At 45.9% G+C, this 26,379-nt stretch overlaps 1 protein-coding gene across 3 annotated transcripts in view; it reads left to right on the top strand.

Annotated features, from left to right (window-relative positions):
* Positions 1-512: 512 nt before the first annotated feature.
* Positions 513-26,379, top strand: part of rgma (repulsive guidance molecule BMP co-receptor a) — a 40,401-nt gene continuing 14,534 nt past the window's right edge. For 2 of the 3 annotated variants that reach the window (XR_009647160.1, XM_060852994.1), the window contains exons 1-3: positions 513-853; positions 12,949-13,082; positions 22,796-23,304. Coding sequence is in view for 2 of the 3 variants with exons in the window: in XM_060852994.1 (XP_060708977.1) it covers positions 840-853; positions 12,949-13,082; positions 22,796-23,304 (657 nt within the window). In the remaining variant the exon portion in view is untranslated. Of the gene's footprint in view, positions 854-930; positions 1,014-12,948; positions 13,083-22,795; positions 23,305-26,379 lie in introns of those variants that run through there. The other variant, XM_060852995.1, reaches the window with a different exon arrangement.

The following is a 26,379-nucleotide window of genomic DNA, read 5'->3' as shown; positions in this document are numbered from 1 at the left end:
TGGACTAACCGGCTCAGCAGACACCAACACCCAGTCGCCAGAATTAACTAGCTCATTTGCAAAATTCATTAATTGATAATGTGATTTGTTAATCAAGGAACTGATATCAATATGTAGATGTTTCTTTCATAATAACTCATTTATGAACTTCCTCAAAAAAAAAGTTTTCCCTTTTAAAAAAGATTCGATGCTATTGTCAAATTTAACAAGAGGTGGAAAATCAGCTACAGCAACGCGGGAATTTTGTCAATGCCACTAGATGTCTGCGTGTGAATCCCATCTGAGTGAATAGAAATTATAATTCCCCTCTGCTGTGTGCTGTCAGGCTGTTTTTAAATTATTTCCTATCTCCCTCTCTCCCGTTCGTGTCTCTCTCTCTCACACACACACACACACACACACTGTTCTTGGGTCAAGTGAATTACTCTCCCAGTATGTGCTGTAGCTGTCTCCACTCTCACTCTCTCTCTCACTTTGCATTTTAACAAAGCTCTTAACACGTGGATACCGATGAAACTCTCCCTCCATCGCTCTCTCCTTCATCTCACTGCCGCTTCTGTATCACAGGTTGTGTGCAAACCAACCCTCTCCTCCCTCCCCTTCCCACAGCCAGGACCCGATGGGGTCAACATTGGCCAGAAAAGGGATGATCTTGGAGCTGGAAGCATTTTAGCACAGACGCATACTCACTCACACACACACACACACACACATGAAAAGGACGCAAACAACAAAAAAATCTCACACAAGCCAAGTTTCCCTTTCCTGCAGCTCAGGGGTTTTGAGTGAAGTGGAGGAAGAACTGGGAGCTGTCATCATATCAGCTGGAGAACAGTTACATGCAGCGGCCGAGGTAAGCGAAGGAGCAGTGGGGCTGCGAGTTCACTCTCACCCGGAGTAAGGAAATAACATGAGGAGCTCGCAGCTTGGGCTTTAATTTCTGTAAATTCCGCAGACTGGCAACACTGATAACTCAACCGGTCTGACTGCTATCCAGGATAACATAGATTTCGGTATCTTCCCGTGAATTTTAACGCGATCTCTCAGTGTGTTTGTGTGTCATTATATATAATTATCTCTAGGCTTTTTAAAGATCGCGGTTTCCAGTTTAATCTGCATGCATTTGGCAGTGTCCATTTCTCCTTTTTTTGTGTGTTCCCTCCCCGCTGTATTAATTTCTTGCAGCTTTTCCCCCCCCCCCACCGCCGTCAAGTCCCCACCCCGGTTTGCAAACGATTTTCTTTTTCCAATTAATCGGAACGTGGCCTGGTCGGAAATCATTGGAACGGGAGATTTGTCAGTCTTTGCAGCGTGTTCAGTGAAACTGATGCAAATGTTGCATTTTTTTTGCAACTTGTTGGAACGAGGGAGGGTGTGCAATTTGCTGGCGCGTTTTCAATTTGTAGCAAGGCCTCTAAAGGTTACATTTCACGTATTTTTCTTTCCTTATTTGCAAAACTAAACGTTAAACCAACAATTGTTTCCCCCCCATAAAAGTGAGACACATCAAACTTTGAATCTGATGTGGATTGGTGGAGATGATATTGGTAAATCAGCCCGCGGTTGTATGGTTATCAACATCAGAATATGCCTTTAGTGTTGTGTTGGGAAGATAGTTGTGGTTTGGTTACGTATTAAAGGGGTGGTGATGTTTTGATTGCCTCCTGTGTGTTATAATTGCTGGAGTGATCTGATTTAAATTGCTCTGCATACAGTTCCTGCTCTCTTTTCTCTGTCTGTGTTTCTCTCTCTCTCCTCCACTTGTTTCTCATTTCTAAGGACAGAAATGTAACCAGCAGATTTGACTATTTTCAGTGGAAACTGTATCCAAACCAGACGTCCCTCCCAGTGTCGAACAGCGACACCTTACGGGATGGACAAGAATGGCGAGACGGGGCCCCTTGGGCATATCGTTCTCTCCCTCATATGGAGCACCCCAAATCATTTTCAGCCGCTTTATCTGGGCAGTTTGTTTCTGTCACAGCAAGACTTGAAACAATAGAGACTCGTTGCTATTTATGATAGGATTAAATGCATAGGCACTTTCCCTTTTGGTGGGTTAATTGGGAGGTAGGGGTGTTTGAGAGGCATTAATGTGTAAAGAATTTAAATCCCAGATCACTCAAAGTTCTTTGCAGTTCCATCCTGGATGTCTTTAATTTCAGCTGGCCTATCACTCTTGGACTACTGTAGGGTACTTACAGTGCACCCAAGTCTTCACTGTTAATCGAGATCTTTGAGCGATTAATCAACCATTTGGAGATTAATCAAACATTTTCGAAAGGGAGAGGAGTCAACAAAATTGAAACAGCTGAGTCTGGGGAATCAACACAATGGCTGGAGCTTTCCTGGGCAGTCTCTAGGCTTTAATTAAAGCAAAGAATTGCAGATGCTGGAAATCTGAAACAAAAGTAGAACTTGCTGGAGAGACTCAGCAGGTCTGGGAGCATCCGTGAGGAGAAGTGTTCGACTCAAAACTTTAACTCTGTTTTCTCTCCGCAGATGCTACCAGACCTGCTGAATTTCTTCGACAATTTCTGTTTTTACTTCTGTCTTAAGACCTTGTTAGATGGATTACTTGGTTTTATCCAAATAATTTTGTCCTGTTAAAATATTTTTATACATTAGTTTGTGTGTTGAACAAATTCTCCAAACAGAAATATACACTCATAGGGAAAAAAGGCATTAGAATTTGATGTAAAAATTAGATTAATCCTTCTCCAAATAACAAGTCTCTTATTTAACTTATACTGCATCAGATTATGATTTATTTTAACATGTAGGGAGACTTTGATGAAGAAACTACAGGTACTAAAATTGCTATTGCATTCCAGTGTTTTTTGGGACATTATTTTTGAGTTTAAGATTTCGTCTTCATTGATGGATGAAATTGATCCAATTAACGTGTAAACCATTGAGGGAAAAATAATTACATTGATCAAAATTTTCCTTATTCAAACTAGGCATTATGAGTGTATGACAGTAACTAACTGGTTCAGTAAGGAATTTAGAAGAAACTTCTATATCCAGAGGGTAATTAGATTGTAGAATGTCTGACCACATGGAGTAATGGTTGTGAAAAGCTATGATCCAGGGGACATCAGGTTCGTATGTGAGGGTGTGTGAAATATTTCAAAGGATTAGATAGGGAAGGAGCTAGGAGGACGTTTATGAGGAACTCCAACAGGGACCAGTTAGTCTTAGTGGCCTGTTTCTGTGCTGGAAATTCTATGTGAACGTCCACTACATGTCTTTGTGCAGATAGTGGCTACACTGAAAAAATCCTCAATGGCTATAATATGCTTTGGCATAACATAAAGTTATGAAAAGTGTTATATAAATGCAAGTCCCAAATTGCTCTAGAAAGTGAAGTGACAGCACACATTTCTCCAGCTCACTAATCTCATGCTATAAATTATGACCTTTTCCACTCGGCGAAATTTAGTGCCCATGCCGCAGTAATGTTGTGATGCAGTTGTAACATTGCGTGGGACTGGCTACAGTGTCAGCACATTGACAGCAAGGTGGACAGAGTTAGGATACAAATTAACTGTGACTCCTTTGAATACCAGAGCAGGCTCATACTCTAGATTTCTTTTCACCTTCACTTTAAATCACTTTAATTTGTGAACTCCAGCTTGCAATATAATTTTGTGTGTCCTCATGACCCTTCATGTTTCAGGTAAACTCTCGGTAGTGGAAGGATAGTAAACAGAACAAATCCACGAATAGTTTTCGATAGTGGAATTACCCTAGCTCTCCAGACGATTTATCTGCTTTCCTCAATAAACTATTGATGCAATTTTAGGTTAAAGTTATTAAATACATTGTTTTAACAAAAATTGAACCAGCAACTGCCTAACAGTAATGCAATACATTCCATCTATTTCTTGAAAAGCATTAACTCAGTGTTAACTATTCTTTATAGATTATTTTTATACAAGTAACTTTTTTCTCTTGTGTTTCATCCTACTGAAAAGCTAAGATAAAGCTAAAACCTCCTATAAGTTCCAAGCTGATTTAATAACTACATCTCCTTAAATATTCCCAAAGACTCACTAAACTTGAGTATCTATCAACCACACTGAAAAACAACTACTATACAAACGACACAGTCAGTCCGCATTCGAAGCTAGCTTGTCTCTCCGTCACAGTTTGCAGACTGTTTATGAAATCTTTCAACATCAGTGTTCAGTTGAACTAGATGCAAAATTCAGATTATCAGAGCTTTACTTTCCAAATTCCATATGTTCCAAATTCAAATTTTCCAAAAATAAAAGAAGATGGATTTGTTTTAATTTACTTTGTCAAATTTCAGGCAGTGAAAGCCTGATCCTGCCATTAATGATTGTGGCTGATGCCCACACAATGGTTACAACCAGTTCGCAGTATAAGACTAGAAGCCTCTGGTCTACTGGGCTTCTAAATGAGGCTTGGGTGGAGGTAACAGTTTAAAGTGACTTGTGACTTCTGAACCAACCTGCATCAAGGCCCGTTCACCTATCACATCTGCGTTATCTGAACAACATAGGTTCCCAGACCGGCAATGCCTCGATTGTAAAACTATCATCCTTGTTTTCAAAATCCCTTTGTGATTAATATCCTCTCCATCGCTGTACCCTCCTTCAACCCTACACCACTTCAAGATCACTGTACTCATACAATTCTGTCCTCTTGCACATCCTCAATTTTTGTAACTTCACAACAAGAATCAATGCTTTCAGTCGGACAAACACTGAAATTTCCTCCTTAACTTTTTAGCCTCTTCTTTCTTCATCATGCTCCTTAAAACAAACCTCTTTGATCAAGTTTTTGCCTTGTCCTAATAGCTCCTTATATAGTTCAGTGTCAACTTTTTGATTTGGAGCGTGTTTTGTTATTTTATAGGCACTGTCTAAATACAGGTTGTTGTTGGGAGTATTTCCCAGTCTTTGTATCTATATGTACTTGAACATTGGCAAGAATAAATTCTTTTCAGTTTTTAGAAAATGGCCCATCCTTATCCAACAATGATACACTGCCAACAACAAGCAGATACCTCTTGTTTGGATGCTCCAAGCCTGAGTTTTTAGATAACAAATATAGACCAGTTCTCTAGTTCTCATGTTAATTCCCCAACATCTGGAATAAATGCCAAAGGCAGGAAGTGAACACCATGACTGTAACCTTTGGATAACTGATCGTATGCTATTTTTCTTGATGCAGCTTTTATGTAACATTATTCAATCCCAGATTTAATAAGGCCAAATTCAGATTATCAACACCTTTAACCATTTTAAGGAACTGTTTCCAACTTTAGCACATGATAACTGACATGCCCCAACTACTCTGCATACTGCCTTGATCACAGGAACCAGTTCTATAAGAAAATGTAGAAGGAATGTGTGCTAAACACATCAATCAAAAACTATAAACTTATTAACAAAGCTCTTTTAAAATTCGTTCATGGGCTTCAACCTTTACTGGCATTTGTGGTGCACCCCTAGTTGTCTTTGAAAAGGTAATGGTAAGCTGTGTTTGTGAACTGTTGCAGTCTTGGAATGTAGGTTGTTGTTCAGAACATCGATAAATGATTTGCACAGTGACAGAAACAAAAGGTCTCCGAGCTTGCAGGTGATAAAACAGTGGATCTGGATAGACCATGGAGTTGGGCTGAATAACGTCAAATGCTATTGAATATAGACAAGTGTGCAGTCGGTGCGAATGCTGTCTAGGCCCCAGCTTTCTGAAGCTAGTAGATACATACTTAAGGATCACGCAAAAAAAAATCTGAAGTGCTTGCCATATTTCACATCTGGAGAGTCCAGCCCCAGACTTACTTCCTCTTAAAAAAAATTGTTTGTGTAAAAGGCATTCAGTGGAACATCCTGGGAAATGGAGGAACTTCCAGAAATGCGCAGTGATGTTGGATTGAGCTGTTGAACAAAAAAAAACTCAAAGATCAGGCTGCTGCACATAGTTTGTGTTTCTCCGAAGTTCTTCTGTTTTGCAATAGTGATTTCACTTCAAAAGCGCTTTATTGGCTGCAATATGTTGTAGTAGGATGTCCAGACCTCTTCCTTAACACATTAGGTTTAGGGCTGATATTTTGTCATTTTTCACAATTTCCCCCTTTACTGGAATGGAATTGAATCTTCAAAAGCTGCTATCTTTAGCTTTAGATAAAAACTGAGGTGGGGTAGAAGAAACTTTACTCTCTCTGTTATGTTGTACCTGCTCTGGGAATGTGCCATGTGGTGAAAGCTTTACATTATTCATACGAAAAGTGTCACCTATGAAGTAGCAACAGAGAGCAGAAGATTCATTGAGTTTGCTGAGTGTTTAGCCGACTCATCTTCAATTAAATCACCAATTAGCCAACACCCTGCTGTTCTCTGGAGGAAATGTGTTTATTCCAGGTGCGATTCCTATCTTTGCCACTCCAACTCATTTCTCCTCTGATGGTGCTGTTCTATTCCTGGTGTGAAGGTTGCCAGCTGGACATCCAAGTGATTGATCTAATGTGCCAACTGAGATAGTGGCAGCCTGAGCGGTGGCAGAAGGTAGGGAGATGAACCTGATCCTCACATCATCTGAAATACCACACTAGAACAGGAGGAGGCCCTTCAGCCTCTCGAGCATGTTCTGCCATTCAGTGAGATCGTGGCTTGTCTGTAGCCAAACTAAAAGCATTGAGTTCTCTCTGTGCCTTGGTCAACATTCCTCCCACAATCAGCACCAGCTTGAACAAGGTCTTTGGCCTTTCATTCAGTTGACCCTAGGTATGATCTTTCTGTGTTCAAATTGGAAATAGCATTTACTTACACAGGTGAATGCATCCCAAGAAGAGGTTGTGATGTTATAAGATGTTCTGAGACTGTTATTGGCACTTCACAAGTGAAGGTTGTCTTCATTTGGAGAAGCCTTACTTGCAATATCATATTTCAGAGAGCAAGAAGAAACAAGAATAGCAAAGTAAATTGGATTGTCCCAGCATTTATAGAGACAGGACTGGATCATGTATAGTTATCACAGACAGATTTCATTGTATTTGTGAATTCAGATGTAGCACAGGCTTCAAACCTCCCTGGTGTTCTGCACGAAAAGAAAACACTTGAAAATCCCACAGCCAGGCAAGCTATAATTTGAATAAAAGAAAACAGAATATATTGCCTTCCTTCAGGCATCCACAACAATTAGCGAGATGATATGGTTTGATACTTTGAACAACGAGGTATGATTTCTGAGGGAACAGACTCACCACTGGAAATCTCATCCACTTTTTGACAGCCCTACAACACTCCAAGATTTCTGTGCTCTGCAAATCGCTGGCTTTCTCCGTTGTGCTGTTAGTGACCATACCCTCAGCTGCCTGTGCTCTAAGTTGTCCCTTTCTAAATCTCTCCACCCTCTCTGCTTCATTGGAGAAATTATTTTTTAAAAAAGAGACTCTTTGACCAATTTGCTGGTCTCTGTTATTACAGCCTCATATCCGTCAGCGCCACAGTTTGTCAGCACTCAAGTGAAAGACCTTGCGTTGTTCTACTCTGTGAATGGCATCGTTTAAACACAAGTTGTTCTGTACGTTTGTGGGCATCGTATAGAAAGTGCAGGATTTCTGGTATCTGGATCACAGGACTGGAATCCCAGCATTTTCTGGCTATAACACATTGCTATAATAACATAACAAATTGACTACCATGCAACTAAGGAGGAGGAGGGGGGACCATCTAGCCCACCCACTCCTGTATTGGTATCGTAGCAAAACAAAGGCAAATCCAGTTTGCTGAATAGGTGCGCTGATAGAATTCTGATACCAGTATTGGCACAGTCTGAGCGGGTGTCTGATCTGCTGCCAGTGCCAGCCGTTTGATCTACCCTTGATCTTGTGCCACCTTTATTTGTGCTCCACACTTTCACAGTTGGGTTTAACAAATTCCTGGACTGCAATGATGTTGGTCCTGTAACCTTAAACCAGCTCATCATGGAAGCTAGCCAGAGTCACACAAAGTAACCCTCTTTTGTTTCTCCAGCCAGGTGCCTGCCCTACATTATGGCTTGGGGAACTGGCGTTGGACTGGGGTAGACAAGGTTAAAAATCACACAACATCAGATTACAGTTTGTTTGGAAGCACTAGCTTTCGGAGTGCTGCTCCTTCGTCACTGCTGCCTGATGGAGGAGCGGCGCTCTGAAAGCTAGTGCTGCCAAATAAACCTGTTGGACTATAACCTAGTGATGTGTGATTTTAACTATATTTATGGGCCAGAATGGGCGTGATAACTTTCGCTTTATTTGGTTTAAACTGCCTTGTACAGCTACACTCCTTTTACATCTCAATGTCAGTTCTTGAGTAGAAAGGTTGCCGGTTCAAATCTTGCTCCGGTGACTTGAGAACAGAGTGAAAAGCTGAAACTCCAGGACAGGACTGAATAATTGCTGCATTGCTGGAGGTGCTCCTTTAAAAGGGGGCTTCAAACTGAGGTCCCATCTATCCTCTTGGTGCTGTCAAACATCCCATGGCCCTATTCAAAGAAAAGAATGAATATTCTCCTTCTTGCCCTGGTCAACATTTATCCTTCAACAACCATGGAGGACCTGGTCACTATCATAGTGCTGTCTGTAGGAGCTTGCGAGAATCATACAGTCATACAGCACGGAAACAGACCCTTTGGTCCAGTTTATCACGACGACCGGATTTCCGAAGCTAAACCACCCCATTTGCCTGCATTTGACCCATAAACCTTACTATTCATGTACCTGCCCAAATGTCTTTTTAATATAGTTGTACCTGCATCTACTGCTTTCCCTGTTGTGCGCAATTAGGTCGGCACTTCTGCTAGTTCACACTTGTAAAATTAGCTTGATCCTGTTTAAAGTGCTTTGGGATGTTACTATATAAAAGCAAAGTTCCTGTTTAGCTAAAACTGCTCGGTGACAAGAACTGTCTGCATGTGTCTTTACTCCCTTTTCCATTTTTTCCCTTTTGTATCCTTGAATCTACTCATTCATTATCAGGGGGTATGTGTGAACACTGCTGCCTGATAGCAGCTGGAGCTATCAAATTGGCCTGAGTATCCCTGGGAATAGAAGTACAAAAGTCAAGCTAGGCTCTTCCCCAATGACTGGATCTCAGGAAGGATCAAGCTGTGCAGTGATGTTCCCATGATGGAAAACCCCATCAGCACGGCCCCATAGCTCATCAGGAGGCACTGGGGTTCTGAGGGTCAGTGAAACTGAGGAAGTGACCACTCCCCCCCCCCCCCCCCACCCCCCGCCCCCCCGTAGCAGAGAGGAGAAGATAATGGAGAGAATGAGCTGCAAAGAATGACATTTTGGGCCCTTTAAACTCCACGTTAGCTTTCATTTAAAAAATAAACTTTCTGCAAAGAAAATAAAAACTTCATCCTCAATAAAAACGCTTATAAATCCCAAACGACATGCCTCTATTCGCACTGCTTATGACACAGGCTGTTGTCATGCTGCATTGAAATATTTATGCCCACACCTCCAATTTCCTTTGATCTAGCTTTAAACCACATTAAATGTATTTAAAGCATAGATAAGATTAGACTTAGCTTTATTGTCACATGAGCACGGTGAAAAGTTTGAGTCGAATCTTATGGCCCTATCTTAGGTATAAAGGTGCTTAGAGCCAGATTCTTGAGGGCAAATTCTGAAGAAAAAAAGATTGAAAAATAAAGAAATAAAAAATTTGGCATTACAGACCTTCAAAAGTTTAAAATCATAGAAATAAATGAGAAAAATTAAAAGTTCAGAACAACAGTCCTTCCACATGATTTGAAAAGGAGAAACTTTAAAACAAAGAGTATTTCAGACATCTTAGTCCATTTCACGAATCTGAGCTTGAGGACCCAAACTGCACCCCCCCACCTACTCTGTTGGAACCTGGGCTGGACCCCCATGATGCTGATGAAAAGCCACGTGGAGTCACAAATCAATGCCGAAGCAGTCCTGAGGAGACCCAGATCAAGTACGTGGGATTTCTGGAAAGAAGACTTCTGATGAAACAAAAATGATCTCATGGCAATCAAATAAAGCCAACCTCGAGCCCCGGTTCATTAAATGGTCATTACAGCACTCTCCAATCTCTCCTTTCGTGGCTGGGGCTATAGCATTGCAGTGGCTCAGTTCCCCAGGCCTCAGGTCTGGTGTATATTGACTTTGTTGCCTTCTTCTCAGGATGTTACTCTCTCCCAAATCCCCCCGCCTGAACCCTGTCCATTGGTGGGTCAGAGTGCAGCCACCTTGTGTGTTGGGCTCAAACACTGGAACTTCAGGGCTGTATAGGAGAGTTCTTCCTTCCTTTTGGAACCAGGGTCCACAGGAATTGCAGCTCTGTGTGTACATTCATTTTGCCCCATGAAATATAGTTTTTTTAAAAAAGTCACATGGCTAAACTAGACAAAACCACTTTTTGAAAAGACAGTTTGAGGGAGTGAAATAAATTCTCTAGTCCTAAGTAGTGCTTCAGTCAGTGATTTCAAAACCTGATGCTCTTGCCTTGTCAGGACTTTTAATTTCACTACAATAAGGAATTCTCTCACTTTCCAAATATCTTTAATTTTTTGTTTGCCCAGCTTTTCCTTGCATTCTCTCTTTCCTCAGTACTTTGTATCCCTCTCTGCTCCTGTCAAAGGGCTGGTTTCCCTTGTGTATTTCTGGATTTCTAGCATCCTCACCCTTTTTGTCCTTATTTCTATCCTTTTTCCTTAGTCTCTCTTCACAGCTTTTTAAAACTTTCAGGCAATTCCTTTTATTACTGACAATTCCACTATTTTGTTCTCTAGCTCTCTCTCTCCCTCCTGACTATTACTCCCCCTGAACCTCTCTTCTGTCTCAGGCTAGTTTTCTCTCTTCTCTGCCCCTCAAACTAGCTCTCCCCCCTCTCCTTTGGACTAACTCCCTTTTCCTTTTGTTGACCTCTCCTCTCCCCTCTCTCTTATGCTCAGTCTTTGCTCTCCCCTCTCAGGCTAGCTCCCTCCTACATTTCTATCTCTCCCCTCTCTGGAAAGATCTCTGCTCTCTTGTCCTCTCTCTCTCAGGATAGCTCTCTCTTTGTCTGTCTGTCTGTCCCTCTCTCTCACACACACACACACATTCCCCTCTCCCATTTGGGCTCTTTCTCTGTCCTGTCTCCCTCAGGCTAGCTCTCCCTCTCTCTCTCTCTGACACCCGTTTCTTCCCTTTCTTCATATAACCCATATCCCCCTTCTCTCTCTCCTTCCCTCTCCTCTCTCCTCTTTCTCTTTGTCCTCTGTCTCTCAAGCTACCTCTCTCTTTCTCTGTGACACCCCCTTCCCAACTTTCTCTGTTCCCACCGTCTCCTCCTGCCCCTGCTCCCTTCTCCTCTCTCCCTGTCCTGCTCCCTCCTCCCCTTTCTCCCCATCCTCTGTCCCCTCTCTTAGGCTAGCTGTTTTTTTTATCTGACCCCCTCCCTCTCTCTGTCACCCCCCCCATCCCTCTGTATCACCTCACTGTTCCCTCTCTTTGTCCCCTCTTTTCTCTCTAACCTCTCTCTCTCTGTCCTCCACTTTCTCTCCCCATCTCTTCGTCCCTCTATACCTCCATCACTCTGTCCTTCCTCGCCCCTCATTTCGATTCCCACTCCGCTTCCCCTTCTCACCGCCCCCCCATCTCTCTCCCCTCATCCCTCTCTCCATCCCCCCATACCTCCCTCCCTCTCCCAATCCCTCACTTCCTCTCCCCTTACCTCCTCTCTCTCCCTCTCCCATCCCCCACCTCCCTCTCCTTCTTCCTCAGCCCCTCCCTCGCTTGCCTTCCCTCACTTTCTCCACCCTCCCTCTCCCGCTTTCTCTCCCTCTCCTCCTTCACATCCCTCTGCTCCCTGTCCTCCCTTCCCCGTCTCCTAATTCTACCCCCTTCCCACCACTCCCCTCCCTCCTCTCACCCCCGTTCCCTCCTCTCCATCTTCCACCAACCTTCCCACTTCCCTACTCTTCCCTTCCTACCCCTTTTCTTCCCACCGCGCCTTCCTTCCCCCTTTCCCTTCACTCCTCCCGCCTTCCTTTCCCCCTTCCTCCACCTTCCCCAACCCCTTCCTTCCCTTTCCCCCACCTTACGCCTTCCCCTCCCCCACCCCTTCCATCCCACTTCCCTCCCCCTCCCCACATTTACCATTCCCCATATTTCCCCTCCCTTCCCCCACATCCTCCACCTTCCCCCACATCTTTCCCTCCCCTCACATCTTCCCCTCCCCCACATCTCCTCCCTCCCTCCCCTCCCCCCATCCCCCACATCTCCCCCTCCCCCACATCTCTCCTTTCCCCAACATTTTCCCTGATCTTCCCCCACCCCCACATCTTCTCCCCCCAGTCTCCCACCCCTCCACATCTCTCCCCCTCCCCACCACCCACATCTTCTCCCTCAACCCTCCACACCTTCCACCCCTCCACATCTTCTCCCCCTCCCCACCCCACCTCCCCACATCTTCTCCCCCCCACACCTCCACATCATCACCCCCACCCCCCAAATCATCTTCCCCCTTCCACCCCTCCACATCTTCTCCCCCTCCCCACCCCCCACATCTTCTCTCCCTCCCCTCCCACCCCCCACGTCTTCTCCCCCACCCCCCACGTCTTCTCCCCCACCCCCCACGTCTTCTCCCCCTCCCCCCACGTCTTCTCCCTCTCTCCCTCCCCACACTCTCTCCCCCCCCACCACACTCTCTCCCCCCCCCCCATCTTCCCCCATCCCCCACATCTTCCCCCATCCTCTCCCCCTCCCCAGGCTGACCCACTGCTTGTTACCCCTGCAGCCTGCTCTAGGCGGGGTTAAGCCTGCCTGCTTCCGCGCTCTGTGTGTTTGGGGGAGGTTCAGACTGGGCACTGATTGATGGGTTAGCGCAGCTCTCTCTCTCTCTCTCCTTGGCGTGTGCGTGCTCTGATTTCTTGTATTTTCTCTCCCCCCTCCCTGCCTGTCTCACTCAGGGCGAGCAGAGTTGGAGAGTTGGAGTTCTGCGGGATCCCAGTGTGGGCTGGATGGATGGGAATGGGGAGAAGAGACGCCCCATTCGGCTACAGGCTGCTCGGAATGCTCACCCTCGCTCTCTGGCTCCCAGCAGGTAAAGCAAAGACAGTCTTCGCCACAAAGATTGGCAGACAGAGGCTTTTCCCTCTCTGTGTGTCTGTTTTTAAAGTTTGACTCTTGCGTGGGCTGACCTTAAAATGTCCCAGATTTCAAATGCAGAAAGTTTTGTTCAGATAGTTCATTATGAAAGTCCCCTCCAAAAATAGTCTTAGAGTTGCATTTGTTGCAGGGGAGAGGGGGGAAGGGGGCAATCAGAATCTCAGTATTCAAGGGAAAGGATCAGAGGGAAGTCTTTTTTTTGCAAAGTTGTTTAAAGTTGTTAATCATCTGCAAGAAAGGTACTGAGTTCTGGAGATGGTGGGCGGAGAAAGAGTTTAAACTTTTCATTTCTTGGTCAGTGTGAGTGAAATCAAATCCCCCCCTTTTTTGGCGTCATAAAACGAGCGATGTGTTTACAGAAATCCCTCTTCCTCCGAGCTGGAAGTTTGGATTTTAGTACAATCTATCCCACCAAGAAGCAGATCTCAAATGTGTTTTTTTTATTGTTTTGGTCAGGGTGGAAGGGTCTCACAAAGACCCTTCACTGCAAACTCTGTTTTGTTGGGGGATGGTAGCGTGGGCAACTTAAAAAAAAGACGTTCAGAAACTTTCTACTGTTTTATAAAATCCCCGTGTGGACAGACCCTAATTACTCTCTGCAAGCCCTTTTGTTTTATAAACGCATTTCTATAATTTGAGTTCATTTATGCAACACACTAGCAAATATCTCCAAACAATGTTGTTACTACCTTAATTTGAAATTCCACCCCCAAACTTAAATAATTTTAAGGGGGTGGAAGTGACTGATAAACGCGTCTGAAATACATTTATACTTCCATTTGATCAGTCGCCCAACGAGTTGAAATTGTCACCAATAAGACTCGTTATAAGGTACACGATAAATATTATTACCGCCTTCCCTTGCACGTTGTCTGTCAGAATATTTCTTTTAAGGATTGTGAGAACGTAGTGTGAACTATAGGAACCTGCCTCCCACGCGGGAGTTCATAAAATAGTTTAAAAGCAGCTTCCAGACGCAGTATAAACTCTGCACTGTGTAAAATAACCTCAGTCTGCACTTGTTACTGTAACATTTGAGTGCAGATTTTTCTAGTGTTTACATTTCTGAAGTCTTAAGGATTTTTTGTTCCTAAATAAAATTACGGTATAAAGTATTTCACATATTTCAGTATTACTCCTGTTAACAGTCAGGGAAATTGTAAATTTTGACTAAAACAGTCTGATTCTTCCCAGTCATAAGAGGCCTGACCCAGGAAGTGTCTGGATAATATCAGTGATTAGGTTTGGAGATCAATGATTTTGTGTTTGTGTGTCTGTGCATATCTTACTGTGTATTGTGCCTTTTCAGTGCCTCAGTGCACCTTTCAAATTCATGAATTCATTCCCTTTTCTGATCTTCTCCACTTTCTATATAAAAAAATCTTCTCTCAGGGTTTCTTTGTGGGAAAATCTGACTGCCTTCACAGAAGGCTTTGTAGTGTTAATTAAATGTGCCACAGAATCCAAATTGCCCATTCTTTCATTGTCAGGGGAAAGTAACAATTGATTTGCATTTTTCTATAAATATTTATTTTTAAAAGAGCAATGGTGTATTGTAATCACTGATAGTGAGATTAGCCATTTATTTAAAGTCACGGATCTTTTTTATCAATCCATGGTAATATGTTCCTTTTTTATTTGCTTGAAGTTGCTAAGGGAGAGTGCATTTGACTGCAGTTGTTCGTTCAGGAAGAACTGATTGCTGTTTTGAAAATGTTTTCATTTGTTGTTTTTAATGCAGAGTAGAGTGTTATAATTTGTGGGGAAATATATGTGTGTTACGTGAGTGCTGTTTACATATCCTGATTACCATCAAAATAACACGTTTGTGTCCTCACTCTGTCACTGTTCAGAATGTGGTTTTCGTAGCCAGAGTTAGCAGAGGGAGCTACAATTGGTCTCAGTATCCCTGTGTCTCAATCAAGGGATGGGGGGAGTGTTGAGTGGAAATTGGCCGGGGTTCCTGTTCCACACTGCAATCCACAATTCCCGCAGCCAAGTGCAGGCATCAGGTGCGGGGATTGACATGGTAGTGAAGCCCCTATTGTTGAATAGCCTGGTAAGATCTTGGCTCGTGTACACGAAGAACACCCACTTCAGCAAAACACCAGAGAGAAGTTGACTTTTCTGGAACCGAGCCTTGGCAAGAGTCTGTGCCAAGGGGAGGAGGAAGTAGTCAACAAAGAATTCTTAAAATAAATTAACGCCAGTTATCTATTTCTGAAATATGACTTTCTTTTGAATCTCAACCCTAAAGGTTGCTGTACTGGGATCAAAATGATTAACCTTAAAAAGTAGTCCTTTACAGGGAAGGTAAATTTGTAATTGACTAATTTTAGAATCGTGCCCTTCCTCAGATTTGTTTCATATAAACAATAATTAGCATTAAAAAAGGAGTTATTTCAATATTGTGGCGAATGGATTTAATTTAAGGAATTAAATATGTCATTATCTCTCTCTCTCAATAATTCAGAGACCAGAGATTATTATATATTAAGAGGTTGGAGCAGCAGTGTCTTACTTTTGATTGGAAGATTGAGCAAGCATAGTTCTTGCCTGCAGTTAATGAAATTTGTTACTGTTTGAGTAGACGTTGAGCTATGTTCAGAGCCGTGCTTTAGGAATAGGGTCACCCACCTGCTGTGGTGCAGAGTGATGCAGAACAGACTAGAACCCAGTTCAGTTTCTTCACTGTGCAAGCTCAGCTCGTTTCATATTTGCTGGTGAGTGGCTTTAACCGGGGAGAAGGCCAACTTCAATCATTCAGGGTTTGTTGTCCACCTTTTTACACCCAGACCCACAGTGGGAATTGCCTGTACATTTGGCCATGAGGTGAGAGCGGGTTAGGCTCGACTGTAATCCTTTCATGCTCAAATATGGATTGACCACTCACTACTTCAGCAGCCCTTTGGATGAGGTGTTGCAAAGGTCCCGACACCTTTTAAAGCCCCAACTAGTGAGAATCCTCTTGTTTAAGGGAGGAGTGAGACGAAATAAAGGTGGAGATGCCTTTATAAGAGCATTTTAAAATAAGTGTTCTTTACATTCCTCATTTGGAATCTCATTTTAGTATCATTTTGTGACAGGCACCATTCGCTGGCCCAGCCATTTCTCTCAGTTGACTTTTCCAATCAGCTCCTGTCGCTGAACAAAAACAGCTGGATAGACTCCAGGCATTTTTGTTTTAAAACGCTGAAAGCTGCCACTTACAAACCAGTGTTAGGAACTGTGTGTGAGACTTGTTACCGAGCAGCAGACTGGCTGCCTCAGTACCTGTCTGAAATCACTGTCCTCGGAATAATCAGGATTCCTGGAGCATGAGGCTGAGGATCCCGTGCAGATTGCAACATCGGGACATTCCAGCTGCAAGAGAAACATTTGTGAAAAGACCACCCCCCCCACGCACCAGTGCACTTGCCTGATTATAATGACATGGTGCCCCGCACCCCACCCCTCCCCCACCCAGATATTTGAGGGCACCCTAACTGCGCAGTAAACATTGGCTGAACATTTCACTGAGGATCAGATTGAGACCCCTGTTGCCAGCTGACTTACTCATTCGCCAGCGGCAACAACGGTGGCGGGGTTGACATGCTCCATCTTGCCTCTACTCCCCAAATCCCCAGCCCAGTTTTCTGTTGGAGGGTGGATAGATAGAGGTGCCGAAGGCAACTTTGGAATCTCTTTGAAAACGGAAAGTGAGGATTAGTCCCGGGTGCTCACTGGAGAGTTTGGGCAGCTCCATGTGAATGGCTCATTTAGAAGTACTGCTGAGGGAACCGAAAGACCTTAATGGCTGAGCAATACAATTTCCTTCCATACAAAACCTTGTAGAGCTTTCCCAAATTGTTGACATAAAGCTATTATATGCCATAACACAGATTGTCAGCTGCAGATCAGTTCTTGATAAGTCCACTTTAATCGCTTCCTAGCCGTGAACCATGCAGTACACATACCAACTGAGGACGCCATCTCCGGATTCGGCTGACATTTATAAGTCACATACGCCTTCTGCTGTGATTTGTGATGTCGTCTGACTCCCTTGAATTAGATTTGTGTCCTAATCACCCCCCAGGTATCTCTTTATTTGAAACGTAGCTTTCAAATCAAGAGACAGAGTGGGAAGGTCGCAATGGGAAAGAATCATAGGCATGATAGAGCACGGATTGAGATCGTTCAGCCCATCCTCCTGTGCCAGCTTTTTGACTGAGCTGTTCAATTGGTGCCACTCCCCCACTCCTTTCCTGCAACTCTGTTAAATGTCTATATCCAATCTCCCTTGAACATTGCTATTGAGTCTATTTTCCACCACCCTCTCAGGATATCTGTTCCTTATCACTGTAACTGGCTGCATACACTTCTAGTTTCCTCACCTTGCCATTGTTTTTGTGCCAATTATCCATGGTCTGTCAGTCGCCCGCCTTCCTACCAATGGAACCTTGTCTTCTGATTTACTCTACTCAAACCCTCCAGGATTTTAAACATTTTTTTGATGAAAGTTTGGGAAAATGGAGGAGTTGATGTTAGATGACAATGAGTTTTAAATTCCTTTAAAAGGTCAGAAAGGAAAGGGAACACAGAAGGAGGTGTAAGGCATGCCGCAGTCTGGACATCCACCTCCCCCCCCCCCCCCCCCCCTCCCCAGGAAAATGTGTTTTACAGTCAGAGGGAAGAACATTTAATATCAACTCAGGAGCAGGAAGCGCATGTAGGTCAGAAACGCGGAGTCAGTCAACCCAAGATGAAGAGGGGCTCGAGTGCCAAAAAATAGGAAAAATGATTCTCGGGACCTTGAATTTAGGACATGATTTGTCTGTTTCAAACGGAGCTGTGGGTTACAGTGGAAGCCAGTGTTTCCCTGTCCGGTTGTTGCCTGTCCAAATCTCATTTTTGCTCTATAGCATGTACAGTACTTATATTTTTTAGATTAGATTCCCTACGGTGTGGAAACGGGCCCTTCGGCCCAACAAGTTCACACCGACCTTCTGAAGAGCAACCCACCAGACCCATTCCCCTACATTCACCCCTGACTAATGCACCTAACACTACGGGCAATTTAGCATGGCCAATTCACCTGACCTGCACATCTTTGGAAAGTGGAAGGAAACTGAAGCACCTGGAGGAAACCTACACACGGGGAGAATGCGTAAACTCCACACAGACAGTTGCCTGAGGCAGGAATTGAACCCAGGACTCTGGCACTGTGAGGCAGCAGTGCTAACCACTGTGCTCCCGTACCACCTGTTATACATTGGTAACCAACATTCAATAGGCTTTCCTTTCCTACTACCACTGGGAACTGCAGCCAGTATAACCAAGACTGTCAATCAGTGACTTGTTCCTTGTATTTGGTAAGGTAACCAGACTCCAATGAGGACGAATTAGGGATGGGCACCAGATGATAGCCTTGGCAGAGACACTCAGCATCCCATGAAAGAACAAAGAAATAAAAAGGAAAGACTGAACTTTGGCCTTGACACTGGCTCTGTCCATTACTTGTGCAATGTTCATAATTCTTCTCTTCAGGCTCTTCCACCATCTGTGACAGATCTGTATTTCCAATGTTATGCAGTGATACTTGGGTGAATGTTCTCTCCACACACCCAGCATTATCCCCTCCGCCATCCCCACACAACCCCTCCCACAAACATAAGCCCCATACTCCATGCTATCCACTCAATACAAAAGTTGGTGGAGTTGAGGATCGCAAAGAAGGTTGTCAAAGGTTACAACAGGCTATGGATCAGCTGAAGTGTTGGGCAGAGAAATATCAGATGGAGTTTACTGCAGTCTTGGTTATACTGGCTGCAGTTCCCAGTGGTAGTAGGAAAGGAAAGCCTATTGAAGTGTGAGTTGATGCATCGTGGGAGGTCGAATGCAAGAGGGGAGTATGCAGAAGGAGCATTGATATCCGGAGGGATCTTGGGGTACGAGTCCACAGCTCCTTGAAAGTGGCATCACAAGCGGATCAGGTGGTAGAGAAGGCATGCGGCCTACTTGGCTTCATTGGTCAGTGCATGGAGTACAGGTAGTTCTCGGATACGTGCATTCCGGCAGCGTGATTTGCTTATAACATCGCTGAGAAATTAAGGAACGAGAGTTTCGAGAACGCTTCCCTCTGTTCCCAATAGTACGATTCCATTGGTGATCGGTTGCGCGCTTTGTGCGATGTCAGCTGGCAACAGAGCGGGCTCTGGGAAGAAGGTTTCTAGAGGGAGGTGCCGGGCAGAGAATGGGCTCCTGGGGGAGGGTGCTGGGTGGAGAGTGGGCTCCTGGGGGAGGGTGCTGGGTGGAGAGTGGGCTCCTGGGGGAGGGCGCAGGGCAGAGAGCGGGTTTCTGGAGGGAGGGCGCTGGGCAGAGAGCGGGTTTCTGAGCGAGGGCGCTGGGCAGAGCGTGGGTTTCTGGGGGAGGTGCCAGGCGGAGTGCAGTCTCCTGGGGGAGGTGCCGGGCAGAGAGCAGTCTCCTGGGGGAGGTGCCGGGCGGAGAGCGGGCTCCTGGGGGAGGTGCCGGGCGGAGAGCGAGCTCCTGGGGGAGGTGCCGGGCGGAGAGCGGGCTCCTGGGGGAGGTGCCGGGCGGAGAGCAGTCTCCTGGGGGAGGTGCCGGGCGGAGAGCGGGCTCCTGGGGGAGGTGCCGGGCGGAGAGCGGGCTCCTGGGGGAGGTGCCGGGCGGAGAGCGGGCTCCTGGGGGAGGCGCCGGGCGGAGAGCGGGCTCCTGGGGGAGGCGCCGGGCGGAGAGCGGGCTCCTGGGGGAGGCGCCGGGCGGAGAGCGGGCTCCTGGGGGAGGCGCCGGGCGGAGAGCGGGCTCCTGGGGGAGGCGCCGGGCGGAGAGCGGGCTCCTGGGGGAGGCGCCGGGCGGAGAGCGGGCTCCTGGGGGAGGCGCCGGGCGGAGAGCGGGCTCCTGGGGGAGGCGCCGGGCGGAGAGCGGGCTCCTGGGGGAGGCGCCGGGCGGAGAGCGGGCTCCTGGGGGAGGTGCCGGGCGGAGAGCGGGTTCCTGGGGGAGGTGCCGGGCGGAGAGCGGGTTTCTGAGAAAGTTTCAGTACTCCTCGATTATCTTTATTTTGAAAAAATGGAGGGCCATAGTGACAGTAATGTTAGCAAGATGTGCCCTGGTAGTAAAATTACAGGTGGTGAACGTAAAAACATGGCTATAACCCTGGAAGAGAAGTCCGATATTATGAAGTGTTTTGTGATGTAGCTTGTTGAACATGAATGAGGGAGTTTACCTTATGCACCATGGGGACCCTCTGTCCCTGCATTAATAATTATTTTTAAATGTACTGTGTTAAATTTACTTTTGTTTTGATGATAAATATGATTTATACCTTCAGTGAGACGGTGCTATACTTTGTGTTAAATGTTTGGGTGGTTTTTGAGCGATTGTGAGTGAAATGTTTTGCTGGTTTCCGGCTCACTCCACTTTTCCCATAGGCCCCCTTATTTATATGAAGCGATTTTCCATTAAGCAAGATGTAGCTGGAACGCAACTACACTGTTATAGGAGAACTACCTGTATAAGAGTTGCCAAGTCATGTTGCAACTGTGTAAGACTGAATATGGAGCAATTGATGGAGTTCTGGTCGCCATGCTTTTGGAAAAACGTAGAGGCTTCAGAGAGAACGCAAACAAAGTTTCCCTGGATATTGCTGGATTGGAATGTAAGGAGGGGGCAAACAAACTTGCATTGTTTTTGCTGGAGCATCAGAGGCTGAAGGGTGACCTGAGAGAAATTTGTAAAGTTTTGAGAGGCATGGATAGAGTGGATAATCGGAGTCTCTTTCCCAGGGTAAAACATTCAGATATTAGGGGGGCGAAGGGTTAAAGGGAGAGGACAGAAGCTTAAGGGAGATGTACAAGGCATGTGTTTGTGCAGACAGTGGTAGGTGTCTGGAAGGTGCTGCTGGGAGAGGTGGGAGAAGCCGATACAATGTTTAAGAAGCATTTTATGGATAAAGAATAAAGGGATGCCAACCGTACACAGTCAGGTGGGATTAGTTTGGAATGACATTGTCGGCACACACGTGATGGGCTGAAGGGCCTGTTCCTGTGCTGTATTATCTGGAGGTCATAAGCAGGCACTGAGAAACGTGTCTGTTATCTAGTTCTGAAGAAGAGTGATACCAGCATGAAAAGGTTAACCTGTTTCTCTCGCGGCAGTTGCTGTCAGAGCTGTTGGGTTTCTCTCTGTTTGTGTCTGTTATTTATTTCTCATCCTCCCAATATTAGGTGTGCTATTGAGATAGTTGTGTCTGTTGGGACAGAAAGCTCAGGGATCCAGTGGCAGTCCAGGCAGAGCCTTTAGTCATTACTGCCAGTCTAGAAGTGGGTGTTCTGCGCCATCCCAGCATCACAGTGCTACTGATCATCCAAGCTTGGCCGGTATATGTACCGGGGCAAATACTGATCTGCTCAGGGTTACCTTTAGAACATAGAACATAGAAAAATACAACACAGTTCAGACTCTTTGGCCCTTGATGTTGCGCCAATCCAAGCCCACCTAACCTACACTAGCCCACTATCCTCCATATGCCTATCCAATGCCCGTTTAAATGCCCATAAAGAGGGAGAGTCCACCACTGCTACTGGCAGGGCATTCCATGAACTCACGACTCGCTGAGTAAAGAATCTACCCCTAACATCAATCCTATACCTACCACCCCTTAATTTAAAGCTATGTCTCCTCATAATATCTGACTCCATACGTGGAAAAAGATTCTCATGGTCAACCCTATCTAAACCCCTAATCATCTTGTACACCTCTATCAAGTCACCCCTAATCCTTCTTTTCTCCAATGAAAACAGCCCCAAGTGCCTCAGCCTTTCCTCATCCGATCTTCCTACCATACCAGGCAACATCCTTCCAATGCCTCCACATCCTTCCTATAGTATGGCGACCAAAACTGCACACAATACTCTAGATGCGGCCACACCAGAGTCTTATACAACTGCAACATGACCTCAGGACTCCGGAACTCAATTCCTCTACCAATAAAAGCCAATATGCCATATGCCTTCTTCACAGCACTATTTACCTGGGTGGCAGTTATAGTGGGGTTGTGGTTCAGGGTGCTGCAATTGACCTCGTTTAACCTGGGAGAACGTGGTGTAGTGGTAATGCCTACTGACCTCAGAATTCAGAGGTCTAAGATCAAATCCCACCAAAGTTGAACTTAAATTCAATTGGATGTAATCTGGAATTGAAAGCTAGTGTCATGAAACTATCATCGATTGTTGTAAAAATCCGTCTGGTTCACAAGTGTCCTTTTAAGGGAAAGAAACCTGTCCCCAGTCAGGCCTGCACGTGACTCCAGACACACAGCGACATGGTTGAATCCCCTCCACAAGCCTCACGGTTCTAGACCAAGCATGGGATGTGCTGCCAGTGATGCCTACATTCTGTGGAAGAGCAAAGAAAAATGAAACTCACGCTGGAGCTTGGAGCCAGAACAAAAAAGCCCTAGTTGAGATCCGCCCCAGTGATTCCTGTCAGGTTTCACTGCTAAACTGCTTTTGCAGTTGAATAGCAATCCCCGACTCTCCTGGAAGGTGACCGTATCTACCGAGGAAAGTCTGGTGGGGTGCAATAGGGTACAACATTGGGAAGTCAGCGTTAGCAGTGATTGACTGATTCTGTTTTTGCTTCTGTCCACAGCCAGCTGCCAGTGCCGGATTCTGAAGTGTAATTCGGAGTACCTTTCTGCGACTTCTGGATTGCACGTGGGTACAGAAGAATCAGCGGAGTTCTGCGTCGCTCTGCGCGCCTACTCCCAGTGCACGCGCAAGACAGCGCGGGCCTGCCGCGGTGACCTGGCCTACCACTCAGCCGTGCACGGCATCGAGGACCTCATGAATCAGCACAACTGCTCCAAGGTGGGGCCCACCCAGACCCCCGCCCGTGCACAGCCCACCTCCCTGGACTGCATGGTGCACTCAGACGCCCCTGAGCTCTGCAACTACGAGAAGAGCCTGCAGCGGCACGCGCCGCACCCCAACTACACGCACTGCGGCCTGTTCGGGGACCCGCATCTCCGCACGTTCACTGATGACTTCCAAACCTGCAAGGTCCGCGGCGCATGGCCGCTCATCGATAACAACTACCTTTTTGTCCAGGTGACCAATGTCGCCGTGGTCCCGGGCTCCAGCGCAACTGCCACAAGTAAGGTGAGACCACGGAGCGAGCCCATTTCCAGGCCACGGTCACGGTCGCGCGGGAGTCAAAGCATTGCATCTCCTATTCGTCAGGGTCAGTGCAAGATTACTGACTGCCAGAGGGAACAACAATTTATAACTGTGTGGGAAAAGAGCGCTGCTTGAATGGTGACATAGACTGCACCAGGAGTCCCTGGGGTGTGCAAGTGGGGAGGGCAGTAGCTACCTCGGTGCGTTGTCTTCCTAATGCGAATGAGGAGTCACTGAGAGGCGCAGGGATCTAAATGATCACTTACTGCACTCTCTAGATGCTCCATTAATGCCACAAGTGAGTTCTGTTTTCAGTAGAACATGGAAAGTTCACATTTCAAAGTGGTCCTCAGATCTGTCATGTGACTCCCACTGCTACATCGTCATAGAGATGTACAGCATAGAAACAGACCCTAGGGTCCAACTCATCCATGCCGACCAGGTATCCTAACCTAATCTCGTCCCATTTGCCAGCACTTGGCCCATATCTGTCTAAACCCTTCATATTCATACGCCCACCCTCTAATCTACCAGACGCCTTTTAAATATTGTCATTGTACCGGCCTCCACATGGCCATATGAACTTGCACTCTGTGTGGTAAAGGCCAGTTTAATTCTCCATCATTGCCAACTTGGCTGGTTGGAGGCTGAGAGCAGCATTTGAGCAGTTGCTATGGGCACTGGGCAAGGCAAGGGGAGATCTGGGTCAAGTCTGCCCAACTTCTGACCCTGTGTAACTGCTTCCAGTAAAGAAAACGTTTGGATGAGAATTGTAAAAGAAAGGAGAGAAGATAGGCCTGCATTTATATAGCACCTTTCATAAGAACGTAAGAAATAGGAGGAGAAATAGGCTATTTGGCCCTTCAGACTTATTCAACAAGATCCTGACACATCTTCCACCTGAATAGCACCATCACTAAATTCCCCTTGTCCCAAAACTGGTGACTTCCATCTTAAATAAATCGAGAGATCCCTCCTAGCACTTTGGATGTAGTAACTCCACAGATTTTCATCCCTCACCATTGCTACAACCAGCCAAGTACAGTTTTTAATGGACTGCTGTAATGTAGGGACCTGTTGGTGCACGGGAAGCTCCCAGTAACTGCTGTGCACCGGTAACCTGATCTCCAGTTTGAAGGCTGGAAGGAGGCGAGGTATTGGCCAGGACACCAAGAAGAGCTGTGTGCTTTGTGCTCACAGGATTGGTCCCCAGTTGAAGACCCTGCCAGCACTGAGGCAAGTCCTGACAAATGCTCATTGTTGGACCATTTCACCAATAAGCCCAAGTTATGGCTTATGATCAGGGAAAGAGTGGGAGGATGGTATTGAAGGTCTGTTTAGTGTTAGGTTTGGATTGTGCAAAGCAAAGGGTTATTTTGGAGAACATGGTGTCTGTCCCATATCCCTATCTCGGGGTGTCTCTGAACTGTGGCTTATCACCTTTACAAATCCACCAGCACCTTTATCTGAATGGGAATGTGACGGCCAGCCAGCTGCTACACATTTACTGAGAGCAGCGAGTACTGTCTGAAATGGAATGAAAGTAAACGTAAAATGCAAACTGATGAAAAACCCGAGAGAGAGTCACATGAATTTCCTCTCTGTAGATAATCGCTGTTCTCCCAGATTCATTTTAAACTTAAACTTAACTTACAGCTTTTCCAGGAGTGTTTTTACGATTTGAATTTGAAATAAGGGGAATGAGTTTCATCTGTAAAGTAGTAAAATACATCATTGACAAATGATGGACCAATCAAATGTGTATCTTTGTATTTGCACGGAGTTGGTTTTGTGAGGGTGTTCCACTTTCAGAAGGTCAGTTTAAATCAGGAATCCATGAGGACAAAAAGTGGGTCCTGGTTCAGTATACCAGTGAGCTCAGTCCTGCCACTCCCCCATCCAATAATCTACTGGATTCCTCAACGGCGTCATGAGGTTCTACTGTACATAGGCCACCTGACATAGGAACAGAATTAGGTCATTCAGCCCATTGAATCTTTTCTGCCATTTGATCATTGCTGATATGTTTCTCAACCTCATTCTTCTGCCTCCTCCTTGTAATCCCTGATCCCCTCAGTAATCAATAACCTACCTATCTCTGTCTTAATGACACTCGGTGACTTGACCTCCACAGGTCTCTGTGGCGATGAATTTCACAGATTCACCAGGCTCTGGCTGAAGAACTTCTTCCTCATCTCATTTCACTCGGTCCTGGTCTCTCCCAGTAATGCAAACATCTTCTCCACGTCCACTCTCTCCAGACCCCTCAGCATTCTGTACATTTCAATCCAATCCCCACCGCCTCGTCTTTATAATCCACCTGAGTACAGACCTTAGCTGCTGCTCATATGACAAGCCCGTCACTCCCAGCATTGTGGTCACGTTGGTATGAGCTGGGGGGTATGTGTTAATGTGTCGACTTGTGCAGTCCTTAGACAGCAACTACTCTGCTGTATGTGTGCCTGACATGACGCCCTTGAAACAACTGCTTTACCCCCAACTTCATGACACCAGCAGCCTCCCAGTACAAATCAATAAGCAACATCCCCAAGGCAACCTTAAGAGTCATGGAGAGATTTAATCGGGGGGGAAGGGGGGGGGTGGGGTTGGGGGGTAGGCAGGTACAGGGGTGAAGTGAAGAAGGGAGTGGACACTCCTTCCCAAACACTGCCCAAAAATCATCTGCTCCATATGATGTGAGGCTGCAGGTTGGACATTAGTTGGGTAGCATGTCCAATCCCATCGATCGGGGGCAGAGCAGGGGGATGGAGGGGATTCATGTAACCCACAAAACTGATGGACTGCATGGCAAAGTTAGAGGGGTGTGCGTGCGAGGTCAGTGTGAGTTGGGTGGGTGTGCGTACGAGGTCAGTGTGTGTTGGGTGGGTGTACGTACGAGGTCAGTGAGTTGGGGGTGTGCATGTGAGGTCAGTGTGAGTTGCGTGAGTGTGCGTGTGAGGTCAGTGTGAGTTGGGTGGGTGTGCGTGTGAGGTCAGTGTGAGTTGGGTGGGTGTGCGTATAAGGTCAGTGTGAGTTGGCTGTGTGTGTGAGGTCAGT

Source organism: Hemiscyllium ocellatum, chromosome 39, assembly GCF_020745735.1.
Source record: "Hemiscyllium ocellatum isolate sHemOce1 chromosome 39, sHemOce1.pat.X.cur, whole genome shotgun sequence".
NCBI lineage: Eukaryota > Metazoa > Chordata > Chondrichthyes > Orectolobiformes > Hemiscylliidae > Hemiscyllium > Hemiscyllium ocellatum.
This window is presented reverse-complemented; position numbering and strand designations above follow the sequence as displayed.